Source organism: Buteo buteo, chromosome 2, assembly GCF_964188355.1.
Source record: "Buteo buteo chromosome 2, bButBut1.hap1.1, whole genome shotgun sequence".
Lineage (NCBI taxonomy): Eukaryota > Metazoa > Chordata > Aves > Accipitriformes > Accipitridae > Buteo > Buteo buteo.
In genome coordinates, this window is record NC_134172.1 from 34476817 (window position 1) to 34494981 (window position 18165).

Consider the following 18165-nt stretch of genomic DNA (forward strand, 5'->3'; position numbering starts at 1 on the left):
TAACTACAAACAAAAAAAAAGAAGATTGCCCTTCTTGGGAGATGATGGTAAGAAAGTGGGCTGTTTTGTTTTCTGATATTTTCCCTTAGTACTTGTGATTCAGAAGATTTGTGTATTCTAATACACCAGAAATTGAAACTAGTCACAGGAAACAAAGCTTGAAATGCCATCTCTCAGTGAAAGACTTACAGTTTTTCAGTGATTCCCATTTTAAGGAATGGTCTCAAAAAGCAAAGCCTCAGGGTTAAAACAAGCTCTTTTACCTCTTTTTACATATGCTCCAAGCATCTCAGTCTATTCAACAAGAACAAGCATGCTGTTTTGCAAGTATCTTATTTTCTTTCTACAGAATGTCAAAAGCACTGTGGGAAGTGCCATCTATGCAATATAATTGATATGGACGCTCTTCTGAGACTATTTTTGTTGTTATGTTTCAAGATAAAGGCAATTGAGTATTTTTAGGAAAAATAAATACATACACCTTTTGCAGTGTGTTGTAGCTGAAAATTAAATATTTTTCTACTCAGATTTTGGCATATTTCCTGGAATCACCGAGCTTTCAGTAATGTTTTTAGTTAATATTCTGCAGCCTACTGTTGTGTTCACCGCAGCTGACATGAGCTCAGCGAGTTTGTCTTTATTTAACCTTAGAGAGGAATCCCAGGCTTGTTCTGTAGTCGGCAGAGCTGTTAGGAAGGATCTGCTGCAGACCGCAGTGGAGAGAGTGCAGGCAGGGTCCTATTCTGAATCATGCCTGCTACAACGTTGTTCCATTGGTGATACTGGAAATCCTGCAAAACAAGGCTCCTTAAAGTGAAGTTAGCCTTTATCAAGCTCTGATTAGTATTTTCTTTCGTTATCCATCCTTTTCCTTTTTTGGCTAATATCTCAATGAATCCTGTTGTTGAAGTCCTGTATCCCATTACTTCTTGTGATGTTTGGAGGTTGAGGGCACTGATTAGGATGTTCCTTTTCTACCTGAAAAATACATACATCCTTGTGTAGAGGGGGTGAATAAACATAAAAAGCCCCAATGAGAATAAACATCCTGCACCACCTTTGCTCTTTTGAGATTTAAAGTTGCATTGGGGTGGCGGGCGGAAAATGCTTCCACTAAAAGTCAAAGCTTTTAAAGACACTCATCTTGATTCTCTGCTCCATTACACATTTTTCACACTGATGTAGCTCCACGGGGCTTCTTTGTCCCTTTCTTGTCAGCTGGTAACAAGTGAGGAGAATGTAAATGGCCTGTGGCATTAGGACCACCTAATAGACAGTAGCATACCATTCAGTTTGATTGGTAATTTTATAGTTACTTGTTTAAAATAACTTCATTGATTAGGTTGACTATTATCCAGCTAACTATTAGCTATTACAGTTTTAAGACAGCAATTACCCTCAAAAGTTAGTATTCACTATGTCAGCAGTTACTAGTAGTATTGGCGGTAACCTTACTGTTAGCAATATTTATGCTAGGAAATAAATGCTTATCTTATTTGTCAGTAAAAATTGGCATTTAAATGACATGAAAGATTATGTATTGATTTCTATGGATTCAAGCATCTAGAACTACCTTAATGTTTATTTTCCCCCACATTAAGAAATGAAGTAAAGTTGAACTTGATGAAGTAGATATTCCAGCACTAGATTTATTATTTGAGTGTGTCAAAATTCTTGAAAATGTGTATCTTATCAAACTGAGCCTGATTTCAGCTGTACGTTTTACTAATAGTAGAAGGAAATTTCCATCGTTAGAAAAATCTGGAGGCCTCCCCTCACGAGAAGTGCTCTGAAAATGAAGAAGCGGGATGCTCATCAGAGATAGGAAGTATAATCAGTCTGAATCGCCATGCAGACCTGTAGGGGTTGATTTGTAGCCAATATCTGCAAAATAAACTGCGGGGTTCAGTTTGCAAACACTATTGCAAACCAGACCCTGCAGGGTTTGCCAAGCTCCAGTTACTATTATTCCTCCTAGTAAGGCTTATTATCCTGTCACAGAAGATGTAAGAAAATCCATCTCTCCACTTTAAACATGATAAGCCTTTGTCACCTACAATGCAATTAATGTTAAAAATAGAAGAGCGCCGATGATAAGATTGTGACTTGCGGGCAATGAGCCATTGTCCAAGTACCGGAGACTTATCTGGATGGCCAGTCAGCCCACACGGTTTGCTGTCAGTTTGCTGATTGCCATTTCTGTCTGAGTTTGATGAAATATTCATGTCTTTGCTCTGCTCGCTGCAAGCACTATTGATTTCTTGTATAAACGCGGCTATATTTAGTCTAGACAAATGGAATGTGGATTGCTGCTGAATAAATGGGATGAAAGGCTGGGGGTTTGCCTGTCCGTTTCTCTTGGTCTGTGGCAATTATTTATAATCAAGAGTAGTTTTTGTAAGTTAAAGGTGATTTTTTATAATTTAGTGATTAGTCTCAGAACAAAAGTAAGCACTTAAGACACAATCATTCTGTTGGGGTAGCAGGTTAAGAAGGCAAATTGTGCTTTGAGGTTTTACAATCACAGTTACTAGGATTTAAAAAAAAAACAGCCCAGGAAATTGTATGTTTCCAGAATTTTGAGAAAAAAGAACATGATCAGTAGAAGAGATTTGGTGCCTCATCTCTTATTTGTATAAAACTTTTTACTAGTAGATTTGATCGTACAGTTACAATTAAGTTCTCTCCATTTGCTGCAGTTTCAATTTTTGCTGCTTCAATTTTGCTGCTCCTGCTTGCTAGAATATTTCTGTATCATTTTGGTTTTCTCCTTGAAAACAAATACAGCTGTAGCAGAGCAAAGGAGAAAATACGCTTAAAATCTTGTTCCCTAGTCATTTCCGACAGCATGTTTGTTTTCAGTTAATAATCTTATTTTCCAATGAAGATAGTGGAGCAGTAGGAATGGGAGCGAATGTGTTTGTGTTCCACTGTCCTCTCGTGGATGGAATCAGAACTGCTGAGCTTTAGCAGAGACCCTCAGCTGTTATTTATTTTCCTCTTGTAGAAATGTTACTTGCTAGTTTTTTGTTCTTTTGAAATAGATAAAGTTACACTCTGTCTCTTCACTTAATATGAAAACCTGAGCTTTACAAGTATTGTAGTGAAATTCATCAAACCTCTCTCTTCTGCTGCGTTTTAGTCCCTTCGATCTAAATAAGGAGATAGAAAAACACAGGATTTTTCATTAAGTACTTTAGGGCTAGATTAACAATATATACCATTGCTGCAACAAATTGGAATAATTCAAGATGTTTTCATTTTTTTACAAGCCATATATAGTATGTTATGTCTAATCCAATCCAAGCATGGTGGACACTTTTCAAAAAGCTATATTAAAACTTCTCAGTTTCTGGGTCAATTTATTTACCTATAATTTCATATGTGTTATTCCTATGTGTTTGCCAGGTAAATTTACATGCAGTAGCTATATAGCATTAGGTAGCTGTTCATGTGTAACAGCATCCTCAGAAAATCTACACGCTGCTTTGGAATATCTCTTGCAATGCAGTGAGAACTGGATGGCCTTCATCTTACACTGAAGAAGTGCCCTGAGCGTTTATTGTGAAGCATTGATAGTGCCTAGGAGATTCTCACTAAATGTTGCTCCATTAGGCTGTGACATTAGGTTTTAGAACTGGGTTGCTTGCAGAATATTAATCTGGGAGCATTTTTGCAGAGAATGGAAAGTAAGTGATAAAATAATTTGTAAAATCTCCAATTGCTAGTAGGAATGTCTGAAGTTTGCATACAGCATAAAATCCATTAGTGTTTTGTTAGGTCTGTACATTGAAGCAGTCTTTGAGTGAAATTGGTCTTTTCCCCAGCAGGAATGATCTCTATTTTCCTTCTCCAGTTATATTTTATATATATACATTTTGTTGTTTTCTTCCCACAGTGGATGTAAAGTCGGAGGTTCCCGTGGGATTAGAGCCTATCTCACCATTAGACTTGCGAACTGATCTCAGGATGATGGTTCCCATGGTGGACCCAATTATGCGTGAAAAGCAGCTACAGCAGGAACTACTTCTGATCCAGCAGCAGCAGCAAATTCAGAAACAACTGCTGATTGCAGAGTTTCAGAAGCAGCATGAAAACCTGACCCGCCAGCATCAGGCCCAGCTTCAGGAGCACATAAAGGTAGCAACATTTTTCATTTATCCCTCACTTTATCTGCAAACCGAGTATGCTTAGGCAGACATGAAAAGGGAACATGCCTGAAAGGTTCACTGTGACTGACAGATGGTGTTTGAGTGCTTATTTCTCTGTATTTGGGTGATAAAAGCCTTTTCAAGCAAAACTGCTAGCACCGACCAGCGAGTTGCTCACAACAGACCAAGGCAGTACTATGAGAATCATCAAGCTCATGAAGCCACCACATCCACAGAAAATCAAACTACCTATTTTACAAATCTGGATTTTCAGCCAGACTTCAATATGGCTGTCTTTTCTGTATGTGCAGTTTTGAGTATATTAAGAGACTGCTTTGGGGGGCTACTATTTGAGTTTGTGCCCACAAACCAAACTGATAAGCAAGTGCATAATATTCGCATTTGTAAAATGGAGGCAGGCCCTGAAAGTGTGTTTTCACTCTTCTCTGAACTGCCTCATATTATGTAAAAAGAAAATTATATATGGGGTTACATGCACTATGGTTGGATTGCTATAATGGATTTTGACCATGAATTTATGATCTTGCCTTTCTTTTCATTTTTTCCTTCTGAGCTACTTGCCATTATGCTACTGTGCTAAGCTTCTGCTCGATGGAGCTGACAAACGCAGCGGAGCACAGCAGCCAGAGTTGGGTGATGCACTGGCAAAGAACCCTGTGCAGTTTCCAGGCTTCTTTGCCAAAAGAGAAAGAAGTGAAACCAGAGCAGCAGGCTGCTAGCTGACATTAAAATTCATTTTAGTGACAGCCAGTAATGCACTATCCCGCTTAAAAGACTGGGGAAAGTCAGTTAAGAGATGAAAAGAAGTGTAAGCCCAAAAGCAAGCACTGATACTCAGTTATTCAAGAGGGTTGTTTTAGCCAGAACTGACCTAGAAAACAGTGCAAACTGCACTTTCTCATGTCTTTTTGTTCTGTGCAAGTTACAACAGGAACTCCTAGCCATTAAACAACAGCAAGAACTCCTTGAAAAAGAGCAGAAACTGGAGCAGCAGAGACAAGAGCAGGAACTGGAGAGGCATCGCAGGGAACAACAGCTTCCTCCCCTCCGAGGCAAAGAAAGAGGCCGAGAAAGTAAGAGCCATTGTACCATGAATCCTAATAAGAAATTGATCTATTCCCCTTTGCCTTCTCCCAGCCAAAATGGACGATGAACAGGAACCCGAAGCAAGCCTATTACTGTGTGAAATACACAACTAGAGAAGTTGAGGCTGTGCTTGCAGAAAGGCAGGACCACCTGCTGCACCCACAGAAACACTTTGCTGGTTTGTGTGCAGACTTGGAGGACTGTAGGAAAGCACACTTTGACAGACGTGTGTATATGTCTCTCAAGAATCCACCTCTTTTTATAAAAAAAGAGGGAATTTGAAAGCCTAAAGCTTCACTTGAGAACTTCATTCTGAAGAACTTATTTCCCAATACAGAAAGCACCACAAAACAGCAAAAGATCAAATTACTTGCTGATTAACTAATTTGAGCATTGTTTCAAGATTGAAAATATGACAAAATATTGAAGAATATCTTTGGCTGGGACTTCTGAACTTGTGCTAGTACTTCTTCAAACTGCCTTGTGTTTGTTCTTGATGCCATTTCATGAGGCCCAACCAAGGGTTACTTCTAGCTCACGTATATCTCAAAGGCAAACGACAGATATAAAGGATACCTTTGGAATTTGGTGCTCACTAGAGGGAGACAGATACAAATAATTCTCCTTCATGAGGTCAGTTTAAAAATCAGGTTGAAGTACATTGTGAAGGTATTCAAAATGAAGCTGCCACCAGCAGATGTTGTTACTTGCCCTGCTAAAGGACCACAAGAATTAATTGACAAAGACCAAAGCAGAAAAGAGCTGTACATTATGCTCGTGCCTTTTTTTCTTGGGTGGAAAAATGTATCAGTTCAACAGTTGTAGGTGTACCACCATATCGTAGGCTTTAGAAATGAAGGTGTCTATGGTGCTTCCAGTACTTTGGTGAATGATGAATCTCTGCAAGCATCACCAGCTTATTGACCTAGCAGTGGGAAGGTGGCAGAAACTGCAGGAAGAAAAGGTTTCTGTACATGGTATGAAAAATCAGCCTCCATATAAACAGTTGGGCTTTATTAGTGCTCCCACTAAAGGAAAAGCAGTGATGTGAACTCAGTGGTTCCCTTCTCAGTTTGGCTTGCTGGGTGGCTGTTCAGTATGTAGCTGCCAGCCAAGCAGCACTTGTGACCCCCCAGGCCCAGCCCCAGCATTTGCTGCTGCTGCTGTTCTACTTAATGACTACAGGAGGGAAGAAAGGTGCAGGAAGGGGAGTTCGGGTCTGAAGCTGAGGGATAGTAGAGCTATTTTATGGGAACTGGGTCATAGGGGGACATGCTCACCAGCTAGCTGTGCTGTGTCAGGGTTGGGTGACCAAATACTTAGAGTATCAGTATGCCTTAGTGCTGCTACTTTAAAGAAATGTTTTTTCTTCCCTTTTTTGTCACTGTTTATGGAAAACTGAGAGAAGATTTTTTCTTCTTCATGCTTTTTTAATAAAGAGTATTATGGCTGTGAGTAAAGAAGCATGTCCCATGCTGCAAGTAGGAATTGGCAGTTTAACCTGACATTGACATGCCCTACTTCTTGTCCTGTATTGAGCTGACCACCAAGAGAGGTCAAACTGCACTGTGTCTTCCTGGTGTTTTGGCCTTTCTGTTGGTTTTGTGTTGTAAGAGTAGTTATCAACTAAGACTCATGTTTCAGGCTGTGGTCTGTCTTCCAGACATCACAGGTACAGGCTCTTAAGTGGCTTGAATAAAAAGGCTCACTGCTGGCTCTTTCTACGGCATTCTGCTCATAACCAAGACAGTGTGCGGAGGACAGTTTCGGTGTGCTATCACTATTTACTAAAAGATAAAACATTCTTTAATGCAAACTCAAAGTGACCTTTTGTCACTATCTTTTTAGTTCATCCTTGGTTTTGTATTTGGGAATTATTAGGAAATAATTTAAATTCTGTAGATACATCTGCCCTGGATGAATAGCCTCATCTACTGTTGAAATACTCCTTATGACTTCACTGAATATCTGGATTATGGCCAACTTCAGTCTTCTACAGACAAACAATTAATCCGAATGTTATCTCATTTTGATGGATTTCCAACAATATTTTTTATAGTTTACAACACTTGCAGCAGCGAGACTCAGGCTTTTTTTTGTGTGTTTTGTTGGGTTTTTTTTCTTTAAAAAAGTAGTTTTTTAAAGTAAGATAAGATATGTTCAAATCTTTGTGTCTTAGGGGCAGTGGCCAGTACAGAAGTGAAGCAGAAACTTCAAGAGTTCCTGTTGAGTAAATCGGCAACAAAAGACTCGCCAGCAAACGGGAAGAATCATTCCATGAGCCGCCACCCCAAGCTCTGGTACACGTATGTTCAGTACTAAGCTGTTTCCTTGCCTTGTTGAGGTATCTGTTAAAACTTGCCAGAATGCTTCTTCAGCAGGGGTATTGAGAGTCTGCCTCCAGAACAAGACAGAACTTCAACCAAGAAGTCAGCAAAAAGTCAGAAGTGTAGTATTTCTGGTTGAACTAAAGAGTATTTGGGTGTTCAGTGATGAGACGAGAGCTATACGGAACAAGATGCTCTCATAAATTTGTATAAAGTTTTTATTTCAACTGCTTCATCTCTTGATGCTATCACAAGTTTTACAACTATACCTGTCATTTTTCCAAGTCTCTTCAATTTTTGTAGTTAGAATAACTTTATGTTTGATTTACTTGGATTTTGAATTGATCACAAAACTTGTTTCTTCTTGAAGAGATAGTGCTTTCCAGTGAAGTTACTTGAATGGTGTAAGTAACTGACAAGGATTTTGAGAAGGATAGTGGTCATTTAACTTTTCTTACCGTGATGGATTTTAGTATCCAAAACTGCATATTCTTATGATGCCTTGGCCTTGAAAAGAATCTGCTTAGACCATTGAAACAAGTGATTTTGTTGAGTCCTGTAATGGGCCTATTAACATTTTAAGAGTTTACAGTTTTTATCACCCCCCGCCCCTTTTTTTTTTTACTGATTAATTCCTTTTTAACTTTCTTATTACAACAGACACGTAAGTCATTACAACAAAATGAACTCTGGCTGCGTTTCTGAAAGACTTCAATGTTATGTGCAAATTGGCCTTCAATAGGACGAACAGAAATGCATATGGTACACTAGATTTCTGTCTTGTACTTGTTCTCTTTAAAAAGAATTACTGAAGGCCTGCCCTTGGAGTTTCCATTCTGAGCTAATCAGAGCATTGTGGTAACAGGACTTAATATATAGTTACATTGTTTCTGGTGGTTAATTTTCTTTTTTTCCCCCAAATAATGTGTGAAATTATCTTAAGTGTCTAAGATTTCTGGACTAATAATCCAAGTTTAGTTCTGAGACTTCAGATGAGTGAGAACGAGGAGCTCTGCAGAAGATGTCTTCTGCTACACTAAGGAAAGTAGTGCTTCCTCTCGTGGTAGAGGCCCTTTTGACAGGTGTATTATTGATTAACCACACTACATTGGAAAGATAGGGAGAGACTCTGTAAAAGGCCAAGTAAAATTATGTTTAGATAAACACAAAGTTTGAAAGTTTCCCTCCTTTCCCTCTCTCCCCCTCTAAATAGAAAAATCAACCAACCAAACAAAAAAACCCCAAACCCTGTCTCTGGGCCAAATGATGCAATTTCTTTGCAGTTTGCGGTTTCCGTGTTCAGAAAGATCTACTCACACTATTTCTTTCATCCAGCAGTTGTCAGAAAGCACTCTTCAGCTTGGAGCTTCTCTACTGACGTGAGTGCTATGTGCTGCCCAGTGGTGTGCTCACAAAACTTACAAACTGAACCGAAATGCAAGGTTTTATCTACCTTGTGCACTAAATATTTTGGGTTTTTTTCCCAACAGATAATAATAACAACTCAATATTTCTGGTTAGTTTTATATGAGGCCCCCTGCCCTGAAAATCCCCTACATTTTCATAGAAGAGGCTAGATCAATGTACATCTATTTGTATGTGATAAACAAGACTTAAATGGCTTTTGCTGTGCCTCAGCTGGTTCGTATTAAAATGCAACAATCTAAAATGGTCAATTCCCCAAACTGGTGACAGATCCTGTCTGTAGGTCAACGTTGACTGTTATCCTATGTGACTTTTATAATGAGTGCGAAAAGCGCGTTCTTGGGAATCCCGAGGAGTTCCATAACTTACTGTAAAAGTGAAATTGGTTACATGAGCCTGTGGTTTGTGCACACTTAGACAAACGAGAACATAAACACAGCTGAGACATGTGTACAACATGTGTAGATAGTTACTGCTGGTCACCTCAGTGACTGCTAATTTGTGACCTCTCTGTGTCTGCTGCAGGGCTGCCCACCATACCTCACTGGATCAAAGCTCTCCACCCCTGAGTGGGGCCTCGCCACCGTACAAATACACTTTACCAGGAGCGCAGGATGCCAAGGATGATTTTCCACTTCGTAAAACGGGTGAGTTAGCGTAGTTTATTCGAGCCCCTTACCCAGCAATTCTCCCACCCTTTATTTTAACCATGCTGTCCATCAGCAAGGCACATATCATAATCCAGAAAGCCTGCTCAGGATGATACTATGGGTAAGTTCAAAGATCCTGACTGCATCTTTACAACGTTGGACTGACCACATGGTATCAAGAGTCGGTGTTTCCCAGTGCTAACAGCTGGTGCAGGCTTCAGTCCTGATAGATTTAGTTTCTAAACAGACCATCATTTCATGGATCTTTTGTGGCATTATTTTCTTTGTCTCAATATTACTTCTGGGTTTAATAGCGCTCTCTCTTTTGCATGGTATATACAGTATTGGTATGCTGCCTTTAGACAATGTTTTTCAGGACATTTTGAGGGGAATTCATGGAAAGAGGAGGAATTGGATTAATATTATATTTTATGTCATTGGTTGTCAAGGTTTGTAGGCATATATGCATACACACGCACACATTTGTGTGTGCTTTTTACACATAGGAATGTGTAATATTGTACAAGAAAAATGTTCGTTGGAACATTTCAGAATGTTTCAGAGGATTTAGCAACTGAACCTTTTGTCTTGACAGCAGGTGAACTGTAGACTTGACTTTTTCTGCACCATAAAGAAAGCTAGAAGGATGGTGGTGGAATCCATGTGGCTGTTGCCTCAGGTCCTTGGTGCAGTGACCGGTATCCAGGAATGCAGGGAGACACTAAGAGGAGGGGGGAAAAAAAAAGAAAAGAAAACATTAGATCGCTTATTGCATGAGTCTGCTGTTGAGTGATATAGTTACATTCAGAGAGAAAGTCTGACCCCCTACTGTGCTAACAGCCTTTGAATGTGATTTAGCCACTGGGAGATTGAAAACTAACTGCAAAACTGGTACTGACTTGAAAAGAAGTGGCATTTGGAACCAGCATACATTCAGAAAGAAAATCCAGTCTGTATCTAATACTTTGGGGCAGACTCTCTAAGCTCATATTATATCCCCAAATATTTTCAAAGGAATGAAAGCATGAAAAGCAAAATGCTAATTTATTCTAGCTGAATTACTCTTTGTACAATATGGTGGCAATATAACAAGATTCTATAAAATCTTGTTCAGGCTATTCAGTCACAATAAGCCTTTATGTGGTTCTCTGCTTAATACCACTGTACAACATACATTTTCTGTGGCAATTGAATATTCATTTTCATTTTTTTAAACAAAAGGGTACACTATACATCTTCTAAATGCTGTGAATTTATGTACATGTTTTTGAAATGCAAGTTTTAATTTTTCTTCCATGTTTATATATCTCAAATGTTATGATTGATATTTATGATGTGTCAGACTGTTGATCTGTAAAACAAAACATTTTCAAACATTGTAACAGTAAAGTTCTCGTGCAGCTGCTAATACTTTTATATCTCTGTGGGGGTTTCAAAATATTCCTTAATTCAATTCCCATTGTCTGCATAAGACGACTATAATATAATTAAATCCAGATGTTTTCTATATGTTATTCCAAATATTTGGGCATGCAATGCATCAGTTCCAAAATTGAACAAAGGACATGATGACTCTCTGAAAAGATATCTACAGAATAAATAGACAAATACTAATATAATCATTAGCATAACCATTTCTATGACATTTACATAGCAATTCTGATAAGCAAATATAAATGAAGTGTACAACATGTTGCATGTTAGCAAGGGAGTATATTTGATAGCTCTCCACATCCATGAAAACAGCAACTGTTAAATATCCTGTTTACACGTCCAATCTGTCTGTATACTAGAGTTGTTTAATTCCAGCCTTCAGCAACATCCCCACAAAGGCTGCAATGATTGTTCATCAGGTTGAGAGTAAAAGCAACAGCAACCAGATCGACACAAGTCAAATGACCCTAAATTGATCTGGGTGGTTATAGGTCCATCCTCCAGGCAGAGGGGACATTGTGGAGCCTGCGCCATCCTCATGGGACCTCACTAGACAAAGATGTCCCACGAACACTCATGTATATGGACAGGCTATAAGCCTGCAGAAATCTGACCTTTGCCATGAGGCGCGAACCTCTTTTCCTTTCCTTTAGGCTATGAACGCTTGTTGCCACTGGCTCCTGGTAAACCCTCTGTGGTGCTGAACCTGCATGAAGTCAGCAATTCATATGAAAGCAGACTTCACATTCCTTTCAGCTTTAAGAAAGGAATACCTGTTGTGGGTTTTAATTACAGCTTTGTTTTGCTTCTCGATTTTATTTTCCATATTCATAATATAAAAGGCAGAGGTATCTTTCTCTTCTCCAACTTTAATATAAATGCTCTTGGAAGATAATTCTGATTGAATCGGTTACTCTAAGATCAGATTTAATGGGCAGCAAAGCTGAATGATTCTCTCCTGACTTCCTAATGTGTTTTTCAGTGTAAATCATGAGTCTTGCTTGCTCACTTTCTTGTTCAGTAATTTATTTAACCTTTGCTTAATTAGTCCTGAAGTGGCATCTCCTTATTAATCTTTTAAAAATTAATTCAGAAAGACTATGGTAAAGAGGAAAATATTCTGTGCCGCTTTTACTCTTCTAGCATCTGGAATGATGGGATGCATAGATAACTAGGGAAAGACTTAGGAATCCTGCTCTTTCTATGTTTACAGTTAGGTACCAGAGTTAACATCCTAGTGCAGTGACTACAGTTACTCAGTAACACTCTCAGCCATGTGATTATTCCTTTCTGTGCAAGATGCAGCAGAACTTGTCAGCAGTGGCCTTCACGCAGCTTAGCTGCGCAGAGGATTGGGACTGTCCTAAGGGCTAGAGGCCAGGATATGCAGCTCTTTGCACAGCTGCATTCAGATGCTCTGTGTTGACAGACTTTCAAAAGAGCAGAGCACGGGGACCTATTGCTTCATTGGACAGATAAATATACCATAAGGAGAAGCTACACATCTGTAGCTAAGAGCAGAATTTAGCCTAAACAGCATAAGATCAAATTTTAAAAATGCCCACGATTTTCACCATGGATACCAGTCATAACGTGTGTTTTCAGCAAAGCACCCGAAAGCCTGAGCAGCACATGGCTCATTAACTTTCAATGAGACTAATGCGTCTAAATTACCCAGAGAGGTTTGAAAATTCCTCCCTATTACTGAATACTTTTGAAATTCATACTGACTGTTGTAAGAGCTCTGATGGGAGCTGTGCACTTTTGAAGACCTGATCATTTAATATGGGGAAGTTTTGATTGTTGAGCTCCATAATTCTATGTCTCTCTATCTATCCGTGAAAATATTATCTGCTTGATGAGGTTACTGTAAAACTGACAAAAATGTAGCAAACTACATGGGTTTGATAGGGTAGAAGTTCTTTTCAATGAAGTGTTTTGGGTTTTTTTTTACCTTGTTGAAGTAAATGCAGAAATTCTGGCAAATGGCCATACCATTTGCATTTTCTTCCATTTGAAACATTTAATTTTCTATGTGCAAGTGTTGATGCAAACCCGCAAAAGCCAGTAAATTGCAATAAAGGTTAGCTCTCTAACCAAAACTGTATGCTTTTTCAAAATGTTGCTATAGATGGAATTTCTGCATTTTGCCTCAAGTTTTGGCTTTTGTTGGAAGAAATTCCGGGGACATCATCATATCAAGTATAAACTATTTTTTCTTTCCTGAGTTTAGCAGAATCATGGCAGAATGGGAATGTCAATCAGTATTTCTATTTATTTTGGTTTTATGCCAGCTGAATCTTTCCTTGCTGATGAAGTTTTAAGCTTACAATTGCATTTTGCTTGGGGATCTGAAGATCACTCACAATAGTACTATTTGAGAAGATGTTTGTAGCTCGCTTTCCAAAAATTGGAAGCATGCTCAATGGAAATAGAGCATGGGGGTTTTTTAATAGCAAATAGTACAAGGTTCTTGCTTGGAGGGGGGAAATTATGTAATTTCATACAGGAAAGAAGAGGAGATGAAGGATTGTTTAATATTGTGATGAAAGAGCGGAAGAAGGCTGTGCTGCACAGTCATGAAGATCACTTTGTAAAAACCATATGAAGTTAACCTGATTAGGCAGTAGAATAACAGCATAGCTCTTGTGTAATAAGAGTGAAAGATTCCTGAATAAGAACTCAGCAGTTGTATTTTTTAAAAAAAAAGAAATTAATTAGAATATTTCCTTACCATTATTCTTTCTGCACTTAGCGATTCAGTAATTTACTGGAGCAGTTGAAACTGAGAAGAAAAACATTTTGTGTATGAAAGTTCTTCTCCCTTTCCATTTTGTGCCACCAAATTCCATTTCTGTTTGCATTTTCTAGGAAAACACTCTCCTGTGAAGTAACAGTATATGAAAAAGCTGGATTTCTTTTGGTCTTTGGTAACAAAAAAAGGCTTAGAGGATCACAAACCCTCAATTACCAGGTCTGCCAAAATGAAGAAGTCAAGCTCAGTAGAGAGAAGCATTATTTTTCTCTGAGTTTATGAGTGAGCACAATAAATGGGAGAGGCACTTTTTTTTATTGAAGCAGGGAAACAAGGCAAACATGATATGATTCTCCTCATTTTATCCCATTTTTCAGGGATGCTTAGCGTTCCTGTCTCTCAGAGTCCTTGTTTTCCTGGGTTAATGAACAGTCTTGACAAATTTGGACTAGGTGATGTGCCCAAAGGAAATCACTGGTGTTTATCACGGGGGGGGGGGGGGGGGCGGGGGGCGGGGGGGGGAGTATCCTGATTCCCAGCCCTTCTCTTTCTTGACTTCTCTAACCATTAATCACCAGACTTTTTTAGCCTTCCTAAATTCACTATCAATAACTTGAGAGGACATAATTAGTAGTAAGAAGTTTTAGAAAGAGAAGAAACTTTCACTTGCAATTGAAGAGTGAATCTGAAGCAAACTGTTGTTAACATCTTCTTCCGGATTCATGTAATGAACAGGCCAAAACAGAGTTCAGCCCCTGGGAGCCAGCAGCTCTAAGGAAATGTAATACCCTTGTAGCTACTGTGCTGGGCTGCCGTCATCTCGGGTCCATCAGGGTTCTGCAGCCTCCTAAGCTGGCGGTGAGGAGGGATGCCCTGTCACTCGAATTTAGCTCAAGTTAGAGGGAAAATTTTTTGAGATAGCTTAGGACTAAGTAAAATGAATGCTAGCATAGGCTTAATGACACTGTCAGAGAGAAAAGAACTTCTGTATGTATGCTTTGGTGTCATGAAAGCTGCCAGGGCCTGCACCAGGATTCAACAGGAGTTATCACCAGGGTGATGCCTGTAAAGACCATCATCGCCTTCCCATCAGTGCAAGACTCTTCCTCTAATATATTTTATTTGTTGCTTACTTTTCATTGCGGGAAGCGAAGGTGTTATGCGTGGGTGATTCATACTCAGTTTCAAGATGACCCAGATGATAAAGGTTTTTCACTGTATTTCTGTTTTAGCAAAAATCCCACTACTTGTATATACATCACTTTCTTTCTTGCCAGTAATTACTCTATTGTGCTAAATACTGAACCTTCTTGATGGCTAGACTAATTACACGATCTTAGTCTAAATACTTAGTTCTCCTTTTACTGCCCAATGCATAGCCAAAATTGAATTACAAAGTTCTGCTTCATGTGGCTGCATAAAGGTTTTCTTACACAAACCATGTATGTTTTCAGAAATGTTTTATAAATTAGCATTAAAAAGTAGCTTGCGTAACTTTTGGATAAGCAGGTAATCGGATACTAGACACCTTTTTGACTTTTGAACCTAAAGGAAACAGCTTATATAAGGAGCAGGGAGCAGTCCTAAAATCTAAAGCATTTTAAGAGCATAAAGTCCATTGAAAATGAAGTGGAGTGGTTTTAATGGGCATTTCAAAATCTGTTCCCTCTGGATAAATAAGTTACAAAATATTGCATATAAAATCTCAGACTCTTTGAAGTCAGTAGAAACTGCCCTGCTTGATTTCAGTGGGACTAGGATTTTTCTTCCACTGTATCTAGGGCAGAGACAGTTGAAAACTTTTAGAAAAGTAAACAAGAACATCTAAAAGATGGCAAAAAGAGAGAAACAGACAGAGAAGTGAAAAGTGGAAATCACATGGTATCAGATCATCCAAAATAGAAGATGTTGGTTAGTAAAGATTGCACTTCTCCAAACTCCTGCAAAACATAGTTTCACTGAAAAATCTGTTCAAACCCACAACTATAATTAAGGGGTTTAGCTGCCAAATAACATGTTCTGGCTAAAGCCAAGTAAGTATTACAGAGCCATTCATGAACAACGGCATAAGCTTTGTACTTTGCTTTTGATTTTCTCATGGGAAAGTAATATAAATGAGAGTGATACCTCCCTGTTGGCTTTAACTGTTAGCAATGCAAAGCATGCTGAAATTGTACATAATTCTCTTCCAAAGGAAAGGAAATAGCATTTCAATGGTTTTCCTCAGTGTCTCGTTGAGTTATGGTGGTGCACAATTATTCCTGTTAAATTACTCTACCAGATGGAAGGTTACATTGTGTATTTAGCTAATTGAGTTGTAGGGGACTGGAATTATATCCTAGAGCATAAAGAACCTATCTAAAAGTAAACTTGTTTTAATTCAGTTTTGTTGTGAAGGTGCAGTGTCAACGTCTAATTCAGACTTTAAACAGTCTTCTCCTCACCTCACTTAACATGGAGAGATCCTTTCACAGAGTCAACCTTGCCCACAGAAGTTAGGAAAACGTGTTTTGAAAGTCCAAACAACTTTGGGTCCAATTTTATCTTCATTTGTCTTCAGTGGAGCTGAAGTGCCTTCCTACTCTTGAGCTGAATTTGGCCCATAGTTCTCATCTGCTAGGAAAGCAAGATATACTGTGTTTTGGTTGCTTTTGTTTTCTTGGCATCCTGTACTCTGTCTTGTCTTTGGGCAACTCCAAAGGGTATGCTTCAGCAATCTAGACCTGCCCAGCTCTTATCTACTGACAACATTGATGCCCCATTAAACTGGGGGTGAAGGTGATGGTGTTTCATCATGAATTTCTGAAGGTTGATGAAATATTACAGTATACTTCTTGCCTGCCATCGATGAGTTATCACTGCTGGATATTTTTCTAGATTAAAATCTGTGGGATTTAGTCACCTTATTAAATAATTTCTTCTTGTATGGAGCTTCAGGAGCAACATAATCGTGAACATGATTATTCTATAAAAAATAAATCATGTACCTAGGGGTCAAACTGTGACCCTGCAAAAGCCTCAACTTTTGGGGCTAGGGGATTATCTCTGGCACTTCTTCACTGAAGAAAGTATTTTTTCTTGTGCAAAATTAGTGATTCAATGGATGTTGTAGGAGGATTTAGGCTGAAGGGTGGGGTTTGCTATATTTGCAGAAAGTATGGTATTATATTCCCATTACTTCTTCCCAGCTAGAATTGACTGGTGTATATGGTCAGAAGTGGGAGCGTGAATAACCAGTGGAGACCTAACCAGAAGGACTGCCAGTCATGCATATCGAAATTTGGTTATTACCATTCAAATGAGGGATGCCCTCTATTAAATAGCCTGTTTCACCTTCTTTCTCTTCTACACCTCCTGAGAACTCACATGTGACTTGGCTCCCATAAGTGCTATAAAATTGCAAAAAAAATTATAGAATTTGAAGATGTGCAGGGTAGATGAGAATTAATTTTAAAATATCCTTTTTATTTTATTCTATGTTTCAAGACAGTATAGTATTATTTGCTTTTTAATCCCCTTTTTATTATTGGAAAAGGATATTAGTTTACATGGAAGAAGATTAAGATGGACCTGACATAGCAATAATATGCCATGGTTTCAGCAGACTTGACATGTCATGACTCGAGGCCCAGTGAAACCATGGCGTCATTGAAACTGCTGTATAGCCCAGTGGTGCAAATGCAAGGAGATGCTGTTTCTGTGCTAAGGAATAGAAATTATTAAGAATTCTATCAAGAGGCCTGTTCTTTTGCCTCACAGGTTACATGCAGAACAAATATTAACAGGACATCTATTGCACTGGTCAGCTTTTAATGAAAAATACAAAGATCTCTAATTCTGCTAAATGCAAGCCGTACACTAAGTAATTCCTCCATCTAACTCAATAAATCATTCCTAGAAAGATAACACTTGTTTGCGTGGATAATAAAACAAATTTTATATATTATACCAACTGCAATGAATAAGAAGGAAAAGTTGGGTATTTAAAACAGCTTCAGGGAATATTTCATTTTTGAACCTTCTTTAGGAAATCAATGAAAATTTGCTAATCTTGTTAAATTGGCTTCCTTAGCCTGAAGAGAGCTGAAGGGCTGTGAGATCCCCTCTAATCTAATTAGCTCTTTTACCATGTGTTTCACTAAACCTGTTTTTTTATTTAGGGAATGGATATTTACCTTAGTCTGAATAAATAAAGCATTCTGCCTTTTACAAAAGTAAAATAAAGCAAAGGACTAAAGGATTTCACATATGACCAGCACTCTCCTTAAAGTGAACGGTTGTACAGGAAACAGTTTCGGTATATGCTGAAAACACAT

The 18165-nt window shown here is 38.6% G+C and overlaps 1 protein-coding gene across 5 annotated transcripts in view; it reads left to right on the plus strand.

Annotated features, from left to right (window-relative positions):
• Positions 1–18165, plus strand: part of HDAC9 (histone deacetylase 9) — a 491076-nt gene that overhangs the window by 259315 nt on the left and 213596 nt on the right. For 2 of the 5 annotated variants that reach the window (XM_075050409.1, XM_075050402.1), the window contains exons 4-7: positions 3899–4140; positions 5095–5245; positions 7438–7564; positions 9536–9657. In XM_075050409.1, the coding sequence (XP_074906510.1) occupies positions 3899–4140; positions 5095–5245; positions 7438–7564; positions 9536–9657 (642 nt within the window). The remainder of the gene's footprint in view (positions 1–3898; positions 4141–5094; positions 5246–7437; positions 7565–9535; positions 9658–18165) is intronic. The other 3 variants (XM_075050424.1, XM_075050431.1, XM_075050417.1) reach the window with 3 other exon arrangements.